Raw genomic sequence first — 17,996 nt, 5'->3', positions numbered from 1 at the left:
TAATAATAATGACGGTAGTAGCGGTTGTGGTGAAAAATGGTTAAGTCGATATAACTGATTGGAGGGCGGAAAATTTTTTTTCAGGTTCGTTTTTTTCGATTTTCAACAAAATTTTTTTTAAAAATTTATTTAAAGAATTCGATTGTTGTTTGTTTGTTTGTTGAGAGGGAAGAGAGATAGTAGTGGTAGTTGTTGTTTGTAGACGAATCCGGTGGTGGATCGAAACATTTTATTTATTTTTTTTGTTGTTGTTCTTGCGGAGACTCGAATTTTTTCAGGTTTATTTTCTAATTTGACGAAATGTGGTTTTCTAACGTCGATGAAAACGTAATAATAATAATGATGATGATGATGATGAAAACGTTTCCGCCGCGGAATCCGAAAAACGATTCGATAAAGGAAATGATAAACAGGATGTAACAAAAATTAAATAAAATATAATGAATTACGAAAATTTTTACTCGAATCAAATCAAATCGAGAGAGACAGACAGACAGAGAGAGAGAGAGAAATAAGAAACATTTGTACCTGAAATTTTTTTTTTTTTAAATGTCAGAAACGCATAAAAGCCGATTTTTAAAGGCCATTCGAGAATCGACGACGGACGTGCGTTGTCGTTTTGGTATTTTTGTAAAATTTTTAACGGATAATTGAAGTTTTCGGTAAATAAAAATTGGGGGCGTTCGTACGTTCGATTATTATTATTATTATTATTATTATTATTATTATTATTATTATTATTTTTAAATTTACAATTAATTGGATTTAGACAAAAAAAGGAAAATTTCTTTTTTACGTGCTCGCCTCGCGACATTTTTTAATTTTTTACCATTTGTTGCGTAATTAACCGGTAATCATTAAAATAATAATAATAATAATGATTATAACGAGGCCCCAAAGGGGGGCAAGATAATAATTTAATATCATATGGGGGTCCGTTACAAATCCATTAATTTTTACTTTTTTTTTTGTAATATATATTACGCTTTCAAATGGATAAAATAAAATAAAAATTAATGAATGAATAAAAATACCACACGTTTCGTTACGATCGATCCATCGATCTATCGATCGTAAGATCGATCAATCGAAACGTGGAAATAGAAAATAATAATAATAAAAAAAAAATGAAAATGATTCGTGTTTTGCAAATTTGTTTCGAAAGTTTTTTTTTTCTTTTTCATTTTCTTTTGCCACGCGTGAAATGAAAAGTAAAAAAAAAAAAAGGCAAAATTTCCACGTCATTGAAATCGAATTAATAAAAAAAAAAATTTTTTTGAAAAGTTTTTTTTTCTACAGAAAAGTCGGGATTTTTTTCCAGGGAAATTTTTCGGGAAGAAAATCCGTACGAGAGAATGATGATGATGATTTTTTGCGTGATTTTTATTATTTTATTATTATCATCATTATTTTTTAACCTTTATCCCCCTTACTCGAAGGTCGAAGGGGAGGTGGTGGTGGGGGGCGGAGGAGGGATACACTAAAAAAAAAAGAAAGTGAATTTACGCGACGGGGAAGGGAGGAAAGGGCAAAAGGGGGAGAAAAAAACTTTGACGGTGAAAATTCATTCGTTAAATCGCTCGGGGGGGGGGGGACCCGACGTCGTCGATGGGAATTTAATTTTTTTTTTTGAAGTTTTTTTTTTTGGGGGGGGGGGTGAGGGAAAGATTGAATTTTGGAGGAAAATTTAAAATTTTAAACGCGATAAATTTTTTATTTTATTTTTTTTTTTACGAAAGGGAGAAGAGAGTGAGAGGGGGGGGCAAGAGTCGTGGGGAGAGAAAGAGGGGGGAAGAGTCGAGGGGAGAGAGAGTGAAAATAAAATTTTGTGTTTCTATTAGGTTTTTCCCGGTTTTTTTTTTTTTTTCTTTTCCTCGCTTCAAATCAAATCAAACCTTTTTTTTCTCTCTCTCTCTTTCTCGTTTCTTCTACTTGTTAATCTTTTCAAAATAAACCTTTCCTGAAAGTTTAACAACCCATAATTTAACATAATGCAAACACTCTCTCTCTCTCTCACTCTCTCTCGTTCGTCGTTTGTTCGTCGACCTTTTTATAATTTTTTTTTTTTACTTTCTTTACTTTTTCTTTTTTATTTTTTTTGTATAAAAAAAAAAACTAAGGGCGTACGAACGAAGGGATGAAATGCGGCGGCGGTGGCGGCGATGGCGGTGCTTTTTATATTTTCTATTTGACGGCACGGTTAGCAAACCTCCATCTTTTTTTTTTTTACGATCGAAAAAATAAATAAATAAATAATTATTTATTTATTTATTTATTAAATGCTATTTGGAACGCAGGCAGAGTCGAGGAAGAATCGAAGAATATAAAATCGTTTCGAGCGAGTTCGAGAATATCGATTTTAAAAAATAATAATAATTATTATTATTATTAATATTTTATTACGCCACGTGGGTTTGCATAATTATCCATTGCATAAGTTTTCAATCTGATGAGTTTTTTTTGCGATTTAACGAAAATAACAAAAGCAACAAAAAAATTGGTCGGATGATGATTACGACGAATTGAAAGGAATTGGATTGAAATTATTTAAAAACAAAAAAAAATGGCGGGAATTTCAAAAAAAAATGATATAAGAAGAACGTCGATGGAAAAAAGGAAACAAAAAAAAATTTAAACGGTGCGGAAAAGTTTTTTGTTTTCATTTTTCTTTCTTAGAAATTTATCATTACGTAAACGAAACGAGAAAAAAAAATGGCGAAAAATTATAATTCATTCGAAACAATAATAATGATGATGATGATGATAATGATGATGATGATGATGATGATGATGATGATGATGATGGTGATGACGAGGACGACAATATGTTCGCTGTCATGTAACCGTTATTAAATATAATTTCAAAAAATAAAAACGGAAATGGTAATTACGATAAATAAAAGCGAAATTGGTGATGATGATGATGATGGCGGAGGAGGAGGAGGTGGTGGTGACTGTGATGGTGGTACAAAGAATATTTACAAGAGCCGAAATTAAAAAGCGCGTAACCACGAGTTTATTATTTATTATACTCGTTATAATTTGTGACGTAAGTTCGTTTTTTATTATCGAATGTTCTGGAGAAAAAAAAATAAGGAAAAGTTTTTGTGTTGCTGGAGAACGTGAAAAATCTCATGTTTCGCATGTTATTATTATTATTATTAACGTCATAAATATAATTTGACTGCGTTGGTAAATCATTTATAATGAATGTGCGTGTGCGAGTGTGCGTGGTCACAAGAGAGAGAGAGAGAGAGAGAGAAATTTGTTATTCCCACGTTTTTGTTACCAAAAAATGAAGCTAAAAACGGTCAAAATGATTTGATGATGATGATTCAATTATTTATTGTTATTAATTTATTATTTTTGTCATTGTCGTCGTCGTCGTTGTCGTTTGTGTCGTTGTTGTTGTTGTCTTTGTTGTTTGTGTTATATTCGAGGCTGAGAATTTAAAAGATTAAGGCCAAGGTTTTATTTAAAAAAAAAAAATTAGAAAGAAGAAGAAGTTAATGTTAAAGCTTAAGAACGGGTAACATTTTTAAAAATCCGGTTTTTTTTACTTCATTTAATTGTTTTCAATGGATGGACGATGGGATGCGATGCGATGCGTGTTTGTTTGTTTGTTTGTTTGTTTGCATTTTACAGTTGGATTCTTTGAATTGAACATGAAACAAACGGGTTATAATAAAGTGTAATAATGTGCGCGACGGTATAGTTAGTTTACCGAGTTTTTTTTTTTTTTTTGTCTTCTGCTCGTTTTTTTCTTTCTTTCTTTCCTCGTTTACGTAATTGTTGTTTTATAATTTTTTTCCGTTCCGCTCTTCCTCCTCCTCCTCCTCCTTCTCATCCTCTTTGCATTCTCCCACACGAAAATAAAATTAAATTAAATTTAAAAAAATTTTTTTATTTATTATTTTTTATTTAATTTTATTTTTTTAAATTATGAAAGTTTCTATGTGAATTTCGCGCGGTTGTTGTTTTGTTTGTTTGTTTTGTTTTTATTTTCTTCGTTGTTTGTTTATCCCGAACGCAAAAAAAAAAAAATTATGAGAATGAAAATGCATAACGTAAGTAAGACGAATTTTTAATTTTAATTTTTTTTTAAAGATTGCGACAGGATAGTTGGTTTAAACCTTTTTTTGTTGCCCCCTCCCCTCCTCTTACTCTTTCCTTTTTTTTTTTTTGTATTTCCTTGAGTTAATGAGACGAGAAAGAAATAATAATAATAATTATCTCGTCGATGACTTCCGGTGGAGTTAATTTTTTGATTTCGTTTTCACTTCATCGCTTTGTTCGATTGTCGAAATTGTTCAAATTGAAACCGAAAAACAATCGACAACTCATTAGCGTACCGATAATGAACGCTGTAAAAAGTGATGATGATGATAATAATAATAATAATAATAATAATAATAATAATAATATTAGTCTTTAACGATAACCGAAGCGGTTGCGAGTAATTTAAAAATCAAGTGGGTTTCCATTATTTGTTGAGGTGGCGGCGGTAAGAGAAAAATCTTTCTAGAATTTTCTGTGTTCAGACAGACGTTTAAAGAGCGTTTATAGTTTTTTTTTTTCTTGCAAAGAAAGGTCAAAAGGTTATTACGAAAGCAATGTCACGACATTCACGAATTTTTCATTTTGGATTTTTTTGTTTTCGTTTTTACGTCATCACTGCAATTAAGGTTGTTGTAACCTTTTAAAACGAGAGTAAAATGTTTGTTTGTATTTAACGGACGCAAAAAAAAAAAAGTCGGAATGTTTGTTTTGACGTTCGTTCGCGTAAAAAAACAAAAAAAAAAAAAAAAACTCGAGTTGTCGTTTTTTTTCAGGTAGCTGAAAGTCTTCGTCCGTTGGAAAATTTTTTTGATTTAAAAAATTATGTTTCAGGTCTTTACAAGGGATCGACGAGTCAGCTCATGGACTCGAGTCATCGAGTGACGCCAGCCGAAAGACCGAAAACATTGAGAAAATTAAAAAACGTTTACGAAAACGTAACCAAAGAAGGGAACGGCGGGTGTGCGACGGGAAACGACGAGGGAACCCGTTGTTCGTTGGTTTCGAGCACAACAGATAAAAGTCTTTCAATATTGAGCCCCTTCGACGAACAGGAAGAATGGGCAAAAATATCAGAGATAATGGCGAGTTTCAGTTCGGGTTTGGTACGCGATAGCATATTCGTCGCAGAAATGGAAAAAGAAATACAATCGAGATTAGGTACATTATTGTTTTTTTATCTCTCTCTCTCACTCCCCCACCTCTCTCACTCTCTTTCTCTCTCTCTAATTCTCCAGGAGTTTTAATGAATTATAATTTTTTTCAGAAGTAAAAATTACACATTTTGTAATCAAACTGGTTGTAACGCGTGAAAATCCAGTTTTTTTTTTTAAAAGAAAAAATAAAAGAGAGAAAGAGAGAGAGAGAGATAGTGAGAGAGAAAACAACTTTTTTTTTTTTTTTTTGTTCCCGAAGGAGAAAATGTTAATTTATTATTTCACAAGAGAATTTTCACGTGTTGTTTCAGGGCTTAGCAGTCAAAAGAAATCAGAGGACGTGTCCAAGGTCTTGACAAAAGTTGGGCAATGGTTATCGACTATGAATTTGGAACGATACGAAAAAAATTTTTTGGATCATGGCTACGACGACGTAGACTTTCTAAACGGTTTACTAGACAAAGAAGAATTGAAAAACATCGGTTTAACCGAAGAAGAAGAAGTAGCGATTGTGTTAAAAGAGTTAAATAATTTAAATTGTAAAATAAAAGATATTAAAAAACAATTTTCCGTAAATAATTTCGGTAATAATTTGTACAACAATAACAACAACAACAACAACAACTTTAACAACAACAATAATAACAATAACAATAACAATGTTAAAATTAAAAAAATGTTTAATAAAGATGACGGCGGTGGTAAAGAAAGTGAAGAAAGTGAAAACAACGAAGAAGGAGAGGAAGAAGAAGGAAAAAGAGGAGAAGAAGAAGAAAATGGTGAAAAAAAATTTGAAATGATAAGTAATTGGTTGGATTCGATAAATTTGGGGATATATAAGGAAACGTTTAAAAGGCACTCGTACCTGGATATGGAAAGAATAAGAAAAATATGGGAAATGGAACTCACGTCGGTATTGGAAATAACAAAAAGAGGTCACAGGAAAAGGATTTTGGCTTCCGTGGGTGGGGGTTCGCCGTATAAAACGGATGTTTTGTTTTCTTCATCCCGGACTTCCGGTCCGAACCTCGACGAACTTTCCGCGGATCTCAGTCAGTTGGTAAGTTTTTTTTTTTTTTTTTTTTTTTTAAATCGATCGAAATTTTATCGATTCTTTCCTCCCTATCCCTCTCACTCTTCTTCCCTCCCTTCCTCCCCCCTGATAAAAAAAAAAAACCGCCAAACGTGGGATTATAAACCGTGAGAAATATTTCACGCGTTTACGTCACCCGTCAACGCTTTTGTTACTTCCGATTGACCGCCGCCGACACCGCCACCACCGCCTGCTTTCTTTTCTTTTCTTTTTTTTCATTGTTAAATTTTCACTTCCGCCCATTTTACAAGAAGAATAAAAATAAAAAAAAAATTTAACGCGAAAAGAAAAGATTTTGGAAAGGGAAACGACATATCGAACTCGCGCGCACCCCCTCCCCCTCCCCCTTCAAAAAATAAAAGGAAAGTTCTAGAAAGTTTATTTCGTATGTCGCACATATAGATAAACCTGGAATATTATAGAAAAGGGATTTTAAGAAGGGATTTTATCAGAATTTTTTTTTTTTAAAAAAACAAGTAAATAAATTATTGATTTCTTTATATTCGGGATGGGTGGGATGTGGGAGGTAGGGAAGGGAAAGGGAAAGGGGGAAAGGAAAAGAAAGGGGAGAAAAAAAAAGGTGAAAGAAAAGGACGGAGAATTTTTATTTTTATTTTGTACATAAGAGGATACTATACTATACTCTTGACTTGATTAAATAAGCAAATATTGATATTAGGAACAACAACTGGTTTATGAAAATAAATAAATACGTTTTTTCTTTCTTTCTTTTCTTTTATTCTGTTTTTTTTCTGTTTTTCTTTTTTTTTTTTTTTTTTTTGCATTTTTCTAATTAGATTTTTTATTTAAATAAGTTTTGAAATGAAAAAAAGAAAAAAAAAGGGAAAAAAAACAGAAAAAAAGGGAAAATTCCTTTTATTTTTATTTTTTTCATTTAAAAAAATGAAAAATAAAAAAAAAAAAAATGCAAAGCAGCTTTACTTTAAGGGAATTTTTCTCTTTTTTTCCCTTTTTTTTTCATTATTATTATTAAATTTTAAAAATTGAACGAAAGGATTCGCGCGTGGCGTGAGGGGAAGTAAGGGTGAAGAAAGAGAAAAAAAAGAAAAGAAAAAGGAAAAAATAAAATAATATAAAAAATATATATTAATGATGGCGGAAAAGGAAGAAGGGAAGGAAAAGGGAAAGGGAAAGGGAAAAAAAGGAAAATGTGAAATGTGAAAAGGTGTACGAGAGAATATGCGGAAAACGATGTAAATAATAATAATAATGTTTTGGTTTAAAACCGGAAGAGGAAACGTGTAAAATTTTTTTTAATCGCGAGTCATATATAAAATATTTCAAGACAAAAGAAAAACGCGAACACATTTTAACACGAAGAAAGAAAGAAAGAAAGAAAGAATGAGTAAGAAGAAGAAGAAGAAGAAGAATGTAAACGAAATCGTCGGTGTGATATGTTATTCGTACCAACATGACAGAGAAAAAAAAAAAAAAAGAAAAGAAAAGAAAGAAAATCGGCGGATCATTTTATTTTCTCGACTACGAACGTATGGCGGTATAAACGCATTATTATTAAACAATGGGTATAAAACCTTGTTGCCACTTTTCCTCTCTCTCTCTCTCTCTTTTTTCCCGCCCTTTCTCTCCCTCCCCCCTTCCAAAAGCGAAGAGTGAGAGTGAATTGTTAGACTTTGTCCAAAAGGGCGTCGTTTTTGATCAAATAAATATTTTATTAATTTTACTTTTATTTTATTTTCATTGTTGTTGTTGTTGTTTTAAATGATGATTCGGATAAATGGGTAGGAAATTTTACGTTTGACCTTTGACCTATTTTTTTTTTTTTATATCGAGCCTAAATCACAAACGTATGCCTAATTTTGTAATAAAAAAAAAGTTTTCTTTTGTTTCGTTACATTGCAGTCATTGTTTCAGTCATTGTTTCAAAATTTTTTTTTTTTCCGAATGAGTACTCAAAAATTTTTTCCATGAGGTATCGGCGGAATGGGTAGCAGGTTTTCGGTAACTTTTTAAATGGTAGATAACGTTTAGATAAATTCGGGTTGTCCTTGAAAAAAAAAAAACAAGAAAATCGAAAAGAAAACCTTGAAATGAATATTTGAAGGTGGTATACCAACCGACCGACCGACGTTTAAAACGGTGAACCCGGTGTTTGAACGAAGAAATCTATCGTCAGATTAATCGCCTTGAAATGATAAGTGGGAGTAGGAGGAGGAGGAGTGCGTGTTTTTATTATCATTATTATTATTATATGTCACGCACTCACTCACGTACGCACAAGCGAGTTTTTATCTAAATTCCGACGCACTACCACTCCCACCGAAATCGAACGTGTTAATTTTTTTTTTTTTTTTTTGCGTTCATTTCGACGTAAAAGAGAGAGAGAGAGAGAGAGAGAGAAAACGTCTTAGGTACGTGATTCCATGCGAATTAATCTAAACAAGGAGGGGAAGGAGGAGGAAACATTTTATAAAGAAAACATTGGGAGAAAATGATTTTTGAGAAAATTTAAAATTAATGTTAATATATATAAATGAAATGATGAGTTGGGGCAAAGGGAAGGGAATGAAAGATGATGATGAAGATGAAGTAGAAGAAGAAGAAGAAGAAGAAGAGCAGCAGCAGGAGTAGCATGTCATCGTGATTGAATTAAATATGACACGCGAATGAATCTGTTTACACACGTCTTTAGCATATCAAAGTTTTTCAAAATGTCGGTTCAATGACTTACCACACATAAGTTTCATTTACCCGTTTAAATTTTTTTTTTTTTTATTACTCTATGATTTTTAACTAAACGTTTTTTTTACCTTTTCTCCGCCATTTTTATTTATTTATTTATTACTTTTTATTATTATACATTTTATTTTGATTTTTTTTTTGAATTTTCAGAAATCAAACATTCAACAATTGAAAGAAGAAATACGGGAAAAGTTACCGGGAGGAAATGCTTGTACAAACGTGACCGCGACTCAAAATTCTCTTCCCTTGTTAACCGTGCCAAATTCTGGCGGTACTTTGAGGCACAGTCACAAAAAGAATAAGCCCGCACCGCCGCCTCCGACGGCGATCGGAGATGGCGGAACCACGCCCGCGAAATCCAACGTGACTCCGAATTTGCCCATAAGAAACCCGTCGGAATTGCTCGTGGGAGTTCCGTCAACCTTAACGACTCAGTGGAGGCACCGACCCGAAGAATTAGTTACCGGAAATATAACTTACGTCGCGAATGTGAGTATTGTTCTTCGATTCCGCATCGTCTGTCGGCCGAAACTGAAAATTATGTTCTCTTTGTTGTTTTTGTTTTAGTATTTGGGTTCGACCGTGGTGAAAGAACTCAAAGGAACTGAATCAACGAAAAAATCAATTCAAAAATTGAAAAAGACGAGTAAGGAATTGACGGCGACGCCGGATATCATGTTGGCAATATCATATCGAGGCGTTAAATTTCTCAATACTGGAACTCAAGAATTGGTTTGCGAGCATGAAATCAGAAACATTCATTGCGCCTGTCAGGACGCGGACGATCTCACACATTTTGCATACATAACAAAAGATCACATAAGCAGAAGTCACTATTGTCACGTTTTCTGCGTCGAAACCATGGTAAGCATGAATGAGCATGAATTTTTACACGACGTTAATTAATGAATCGCGCGACGGACTCGCATCGTCACGCTCATTGATTAACGCAAGACATATGTCATATAGAAATTGACGTACCGCCTACTTATCACCCGCCAAAATTACCACCACCACCGTCTAAAAGAAAGAAACTATGACCCAATAACCCTTTTTTTTCTTTCTTTCTTTCGTTTCTCTTCGCAGGATCAAGCCACCGAAGTGATATTAACTCTGGGTCAAGCTTTCGAAGTAGCTTATCAGATAACTCTGAGAGAACAAATAAGTGGAAATAGACGCGGAAACGGTCACACTCGATCGCAATCCGCGAATCAAATCGTCGGAAGCGGCGTCGTCACTTCGAACAACACCGTCGGTAGCGGCGGCGGCACCATCACCACCACCACCACCACCACCGGAAATAATCATTCTCAACTTCCTAATCATTCGAGATCGTTGTCGGTCAACGAAATGAAAATGCCAGGGGATTGTTTGAAATCGAAAGTCGAAGAAAAGAAAATCGAAGAGCGAGACGGAGTCGTAGCCGTCGACGATTTATAAAAACTCGTCGCGATTCGAGATATCGAAAAAAGAGAGAGAAAAAGGAAAAAGAAGGTAGAAGAAGAATTGCGGATAAGAAGGTATAAAAACATGTCTTGTTCTTGTCTTCTTCTTTCCTATGGATACCACCACCATTCTTTTTTTTTTTTTTTTTTATTTCTTTTTTCGATCTCTATTTTCTCTATTTAGCTCGAAATTTATATATAAACACATTGTTAGTTAGAGAGAGAGAGAGAGAGAGAGACCCTTATTACTACTCCGGAGCAGCTCTTTAGGAAATAGGGTGATTTAATGAGTAATTTTTTCAACCCCCCCTTGGTAGTACAAATATATATATATAAAAATAACCTGGGGTGATGAAACGACGTTTCGAGTAACGACGTCGTATGTCCTTAAAGAGAGAGGAAGAGAGAGATAGAGATAGACATACACGTAAGATTAAAAAATTTTTCTTTGTTTAGTACGAGAAAAAATAAAAAATAAAATAATAGTAATAAAAACTAGTTAAATTTCGTCAAAGGTAGCTAAAATAGAAAAAGTTGTTGTTTGAAGTGGGGGGCGGGGCGAGGGGCGGGGGTCATGGGGTCGGAGGAGATTAGAAACCGGAGTAAACAAAAAAGGATCTCCTCTCGAGTATTGTAATACTTTTCAAATATGAGAAAAATATGATTTTTTTTTTTTTAGCTGGGGGGGGAACGGATAGGGATAGGGGGATTCGAAAGTCTCCCCATTTTATTGTAAAAATTTTCTTTTTGAAAACTTTATATATATATATACAAATGCATATACTTGTACATTTTTTTTTTTTATTAATTTTTTAAATGTTGCTAGTCCTGAACGTAAGTTAGAAAGTTTTTTTTTTTTTTTTTTTTCGCATTTTTATCGTGATTTTACATTAATAATATCATTATTATCATTATTATTATTATTAAAATTATGATCATCATGTACCATTATTATACTATTATTCAGTATTGTTGTTGTTTGTTGTTGTTTGTTTGTTTGTTAAGAACGGCCGCTCATGTATTTTTCAAAACGATACACAAAAAAAAAGGGGTAAAAGGAAGGTAGAAGGGAGGGGATGAAGGGGGAAAGCGGTGGGGGGGAATGGGGGGGGGAGAAATTCATACATAAGCTCACTATTTATTTATTAACATACATATATAATCCCGCATAAGTAAAAAATAAATAAATAAATAATTTTTTTTTATATTTATTATTATTATTATTACCGTTTTGAATCGGCCGAATTATTAGTAATAAATACATAAATAAATAAATAAATAATTAATAATTAATTATTAAAATTAGTAGTGACATACATACACATACACATACACGCAGCATTATTAATGATAATTAATAAATAAATAATTAAGAAACGCGCGCGTAGTTAATAAGTAAATAAATAAATAAATAAAACGCAGTATACCGATTCGTTACAATAATGGAAAAGTTAAATAAATAAATGATAACGTCACGTGATTTATTTATATATAAATATATACAACGCATTTATATAAAAAAAATTATGTATGTATTTAATTTTTTTTTTCGAATATTATCATTATTATTTTTTTTTGTTACGCACATTAAATTCGCACGCGTACGTTTTACTATCACGACGATGATGATGATGATGATGATGATGATGATAATGATGATGAATTAAGTGCGTTTGATAACGCGTTGATAATATCAAACGACGGTGACGACAACGTCTTATTAAAAAATTATCATTATTATTATTATTATTATTATTATTGTCATCGTCTGATTTTATTATGTACGCGAGTATTATTATTATCATTATTATTAATTATTAATTATTTTTTGTTTTTTTTTTTTTTTTGTTATTATTTTTTTTTAAATTTTACAATCAATATTATTATTATTATTTTTGTTTGTTTTTTTGAAGTTGAATTTTTTATTTTTTATTAATTTTAATTTTTTTTTTATTTAATAATATAAAAGATTTTTATGTACATAAAAAGAAAAAATTATTGATTTATTTTATTTATTTATTTAATAATATACGTGGGAAAAAATAACGTGAATCGCGATTTATTGTGATCTCTTTTTTTTTTAAATAAATAAATAACCGATAAAAACTTATTTATTTATTTATTTAAAATTAAAAACAAAAAATAATTATTTACATAAATAAATAAATAAATAAGTTAATAAAAATGCATCGATTAAAATTTATTAAAAAAAATAATGACAATTTTTTTTTTTTTTTTCGATAAAAAATTATTTAGAATTAGATTAGTTATTAAAAAAAAAATAATAAATTATACATACATACATAAAAATTTTTATTAACCTTTTATTAATAAACGTTGCGTATTATTATTATTACTATTATCATAATAACGTTTTTCTTTTATTTATTATTATTATTATTATATAAAAGTTTTTTTTTTCGTTTTCGTTTTGTTAAACTTTATGGAATTTGCAACAAAAAAAAAAACGAAAAAAAGTTTTCAAATGGTCGTGACACTCACGCATGAACGCACAAACACACGCACGCACACGCACACGCACAAGAGTCGGAATGAAAATTTAAAAAAAAAAAAGATTAATGGAAAGAGATGACTAGAAAGTATAAAAACCTTTCGTTAAAAATAAAGAAAGTGCCAAAAACTTGAAAGAGTGATCAATCTTTTTCCCTTTTAACCTTTAACCTTTTCACCCACTCCTGAATTTAATTACTCTCAGATGACTCTCAAAATTTTCTTTTTTTTTTTTTATATTTTCCGTAAAAATTCTCACGATGTTAAACACACACACACGCACACGCACAATTAAACGAAATTAAACGAATATCGAATCGTGTACGTGTGTGCGTGCGTGGGTGTGTACGTGCGTACGTGTCCGTACGCATTATTATTATTATTATTATTATTTAAAAGTCAAAAGCGTTCGTTGATTTTGACGTTTGGAAAACTTACGATCACGACCATTCATCGAAATTGACAAATGTTTTCTTTTTCTCCTCATCCCCAATTTTTCAAATATGCCCGAAACTTTTTCCACCCCCTCCCTCCCTCCCCATACTCCTACCCCTTCCTCTCACCAACACTTTCGCACGCACTCACGCACTTACTCACTCACTCACGCATAAAAAAAGTCAATTTAAGACGTTTAAGTAAATAAAAAAAAAAACAATTTTATTATTAATAATAATAATAATGGAAAACTCTTTAAAAAAAAAAAATTATTACGTATATATATATAAAACTGGAGAAAGAAATAAAATAGAAATGATGATGATAATAATAATAATAATGATGATAATAATTTTTTTTTTCAATAAAAATATTTTTTTTCAAGTGCAACTGATTATTTTCTCATCTCGTCAAAAGCTCTCTACACGCACAACACTTATGACAAGCAATTTCGTATAAACTTATTATTGTTTAATATGGAATCGTTCGAGTGTGTAAAAAGAGAGAGAGAGAAGGAAAAAGAGAGAGAGATGGAAAACGTCGAGGGTTTTCTTTTTTTTTTTTTTTGTATATTTTCATCCCTAATCTCGACTTTTCCAAAAATGAACACACACACACACACAAACACTCAAGATTTCACTGGGAAATTTTTTACTTGGAAATTTTCCAAAAAAAAAATTATTTACCCCCTTCTTTCTCCTCCTCTACCTCTCCCCCCTCCTCGACTCCCTCAAACCTTAAATAATTAATAATGATGATAATAAAACGATAATTTTTGTAAATTTTTGTTATGGTACGTTTAATCATCATCCCTCCGTGCATCCATTTAACAAAATAATAATAATAATAGTATATATTTAAATTCATTCACCTGGAAATATTCACCACCTTAAACACACACACACTCCAGGCAAATAAAATAACTTATAAATAATAATAATAATGATAATTTTATGTAAATGATTTTTTTTTTTAACGGTCATTTAAACGCGAAATTTTCGCAGTTTAATTAACTCGCGATTAATTAATTAATTAATTTTTCCAGTTTTTTCCTACCCTTTGTTGAAAATTTTTCAACCCCAATTTTAACTTTCGACCCTTGGCTACTACGATGACGATTATTTTAATTATCCGGTTTTGCCGTAAAAATTTTACAGGAGAAGAAGGAAAAAAAATTTTTATATGTGATTCATTATTATTATTATTATTAAGGAGACGACTAACTAATAAACGTTTTTATGTATGTATGTATACATAAGAGGGATGAAGAATCGTTTTGTGTGTGAGTGAGAGAGAGAGGGAGATAGAGGGAGAGAGTAAATTGGTAAAAAGTAATTGGAACGGTTTGAAAATTGCAAACGTTCATGCACACGCACTTACGCACGCACACACACGTACGCACGTTCGCACGCACGCATTTAACCGTCGTATCGTTCAATAAGTAGGCGTTGAATTATTATTATTATTATTATCGTGAAAAAAAAAAACGAATCGGAAATTGCAGGAGCACGTGTATTGTTGATATTGATATCTTTTTCCGGTTTTTTTTTTTTTTTTTTGTATTGCAACTGGAACTATTGTGTTTTATATGAACGTATGGAGTTTTTTCCCTCCTTTTCCCTCCCCTCCCCACCCCCTGTTGCTTTTCCTCTTCTTCCTCTTCCTCTTCCTCCTCCTACTGTTTTAAAATATTTACTTGGAAAATTTTTGTTTTTTTTTTTTTTTTTTTCTAGTCGATTCCATCCGACGACCATTTATTATTACGACTGAAAAAACCTAAAAAATGGTCGTTGTTTGTTTGTTTTTTTTTACTGGAGAAATTTTAAAAAAATTATTATTATTATTATTATTATTCCAGTTTGTTATTTAATTAAAATGATTTCGATTCGATTTACGAATGATTTTTTTTTTCTCCAGGACATGAAAAAGAAAGAAAAAGAAAAGAAAAGAAAATTTTTTTTCGATAAAATCAATAAAATCAATAACGGAAAGATTTTTTTTTTTTTTAGGTTTAAAATAAGGGTGGATTGGGTTTTCGTCGATGGGTGGTTATGGTAGTGGCGGTGGTAGTTTCAAATCGAAAGGGTAAGAATGCGGTGATGGTAATGGTGGTGGTGATGGTGGTATGAAGAAGAAAAAGAGAAAATTTTCAAATTGTTGTAGTTTGGGGACAATTTAACCAGTGAACCAAAATGAGAAAATGTCTGATTCTGAAAGACGGTCTGGAGAAAGAAAGAAAGAAAGAAAGAAATGGGGAGTTAGGGGGTGGGATTGAGGGTTACAGGGGGGAAGAAATGGAAATCTAAGATTTTCTACTTGTCTTCACCCGAGGGAGTTATTTGGATTATCAATTCGGTCTTCTTTCATCGGATTTCAATCTAATTTTTTTTTCTTTTTCTTCTTCTGCTTCTTCTTCGTCTTCATTTTTTTTTTTTTCTATTTCATTTTTCATTTTCTTCCCAACCGCATTTCAACGACTGCTGTTGCTGTTGTTGCTGCTGCTGCTTTTCCTGTCGTTGCTTCGTTTTAGAAAAAATATTTTTACTTTCACGTTTTTTCCTCTTCGTCGGACAAAAAATTATTATTATTATTATTTTGATCTTCGAATGGGATGGAGTCGCGAAATTTATATGAACTACAGCAAAAATTCCTGTCGTTTTTTTTGCTTTTTCTTCAACCTCCCCCAAAAAAAAAAAATTTTCAACGTGTTTTTGACTTTTTACCTGAAATTATATCCGTATTATACAAAAAACTTTTTTTTTTACTCCTTCTACATTTGTTTCACACGACAGAAAAATTAATAATAATAATAATAATAATAATAATAATAATAATAATAATAATAATAATAATAATAATAATAATAATAATGACAATGATAATATTAATGATAATAATAGAAAGGAAACCTGTTTTCTCTAGGAAGTAATCATAAAAAAAAAGGAAAAAAAAAAGAAAAAAGTTAGATGAATTTTTTTTTTTTTTTCGATTAATTATATCCGAACAAACAACAACAACAAACGGGCAAACGATATATAAATTTTATTACCATCAATTAATATTATTAATTAACCCCCTCCCCCATTTTTTTAAATAAATAGCAGAAGACGTTCGATTTTTTTTTTATTTACAAACGATTTAAATATTTATTTATAGTCATTTAAATTTTTTTCGAAAATTTTTTTTGTCATTCATTCACTCATTCATTCACTCCCTCCCCTCCCTCTTTTAACCCTCCATCGATACATGTTTCACCTACCCTACCTAAGGGCAACAACAAGGGGGTGGTAGTAATAATAATGGAAAAGAGAGAGAAAACGAAAGGTGGTGGTGGTGGCGGCGGCGGCGGCGGCTGCTGGCTCATCGAGATTTTTACGCTCGGATTCACAATGGCGGATTTGCTCCGCCCCTCTCTCTCTCTTTCTCTCTCTCTTAGTCATATGCGAAGGGATTTTCCTTTTCTAATTTCCCGACGAAATTTTTTTTTTTTTCTTCTGCCTCAAGCATTTTTTTTTTTAAATTTCCATTTTGAGTTTTTTTTTTTTTTTTCGTTTCGATTTTAAAAAAAAAAAATGTCGCCGATCGTTGCGATTGAAAAAAAAAACATTTACTTCTGGTATTTCTTTTTCTTCTTTTTCCTCCTCCTTTTCCTTTTTCTTTAAATCTTAAAGATTCTGTATAAGAAAAATCCACATATTATTATTATTATTATCATTTCGTTTTTAAAAAATTTTACTCCGGAAAAAAACAAAAAAAGGAAAGAAAACTCGCGATTTTGATAAATACTTCAATTTTTCTAATATTTTCTACTTCTCCATTTTTATTTAGTTTATATTTTATAGTATTTTATAGCACTATAAAATTTTTATAGTTTATAGAAGTAGCTTATTATAGCCCGTACAAACGAGAAAATTTAACTTTTTTTTAAATATCAAATCGTTTATAGATAAAGAAAATTTTCTTCTATAGATTTTCTCAACTTATAAATCTCTTCTCGTTTTTTTCCTTCTCTCTTATCACTTTCCCCTCTTTCCCTTCTTTCCTCCCCTCCATATACCTTTTTCTTCCCCCACCATCACCTAAAAGGAAAGAAATATCCAATATTCTTTTAAGTAAAAAAATATGTCGTTGAAAATTTTCTTCTATCCTTTTTTTTTTTTCCTGAAAAAAATAAGAAATAAAAAATAAAAAAAAATCTCAATATATTCTTTTCACGTGTGTGTGCGTGTGCGTGTGCGTGTCTGTTTATTTGAAAAAAATGAGTTTCCGTTTAGTTATTGGATTCTTTTGTCCGTTTTGACTTTTTTTATTTTTTTTTTTTATTTCTTCTGCTTTATTTCATTTTCTAATAATTTCCCCAAGAAAAAAATAAAAAAATTCGTTTTCTTTCCCTTTTGCTAAAGATTCCCATCTTATACCCATTTATATTAAATAATATATGTGTGAGTAAGTGCGCGTTTAACGGTTTAAATTCGCACATTACGTCATCATTTAAATATTTCACTTCCGGTTCAAGGTGCAACGGAAAATTCCTGTTTTTTTTCTTTTTTATTTGTTTAAAAAACTTTTTAAAAAAAT

The 17,996-nt window shown here is 31.2% G+C and overlaps 1 protein-coding gene across 1 annotated transcript; it reads left to right on the top strand.

The window, feature by feature from the left end:
• Positions 1-4,240: 4,240 nt before the first annotated feature.
• Positions 4,241-10,467, top strand: Phum_PHUM097020 (hspc200, putative; the record flags this gene model as incomplete). The annotated part of the gene is made up of 8 exons (XM_002423877.1): positions 4,241-4,366; positions 4,429-4,456; positions 4,891-5,217; positions 5,525-5,797; positions 5,903-6,273; positions 9,178-9,516; positions 9,595-9,891; positions 10,114-10,467. 8 exons carry the CDS (start codon positions 4,241-4,243, stop codon positions 10,465-10,467), a joined length of 2,115 nt encoding a protein of 704 aa, XP_002423922.1.
• Positions 10,468-17,996: the final 7,529 nt, after the last annotated feature.

This window comes from Pediculus humanus, genomic scaffold, assembly GCF_000006295.1.
Source record: "Pediculus humanus corporis 1103172107447 genomic scaffold, whole genome shotgun sequence".
NCBI lineage: Eukaryota > Metazoa > Arthropoda > Insecta > Psocodea > Pediculidae > Pediculus > Pediculus humanus.
The sequence above is the reverse complement of the archived record's forward strand: the minus strand, read 5'-3'. Positions and strand labels throughout refer to the sequence as shown.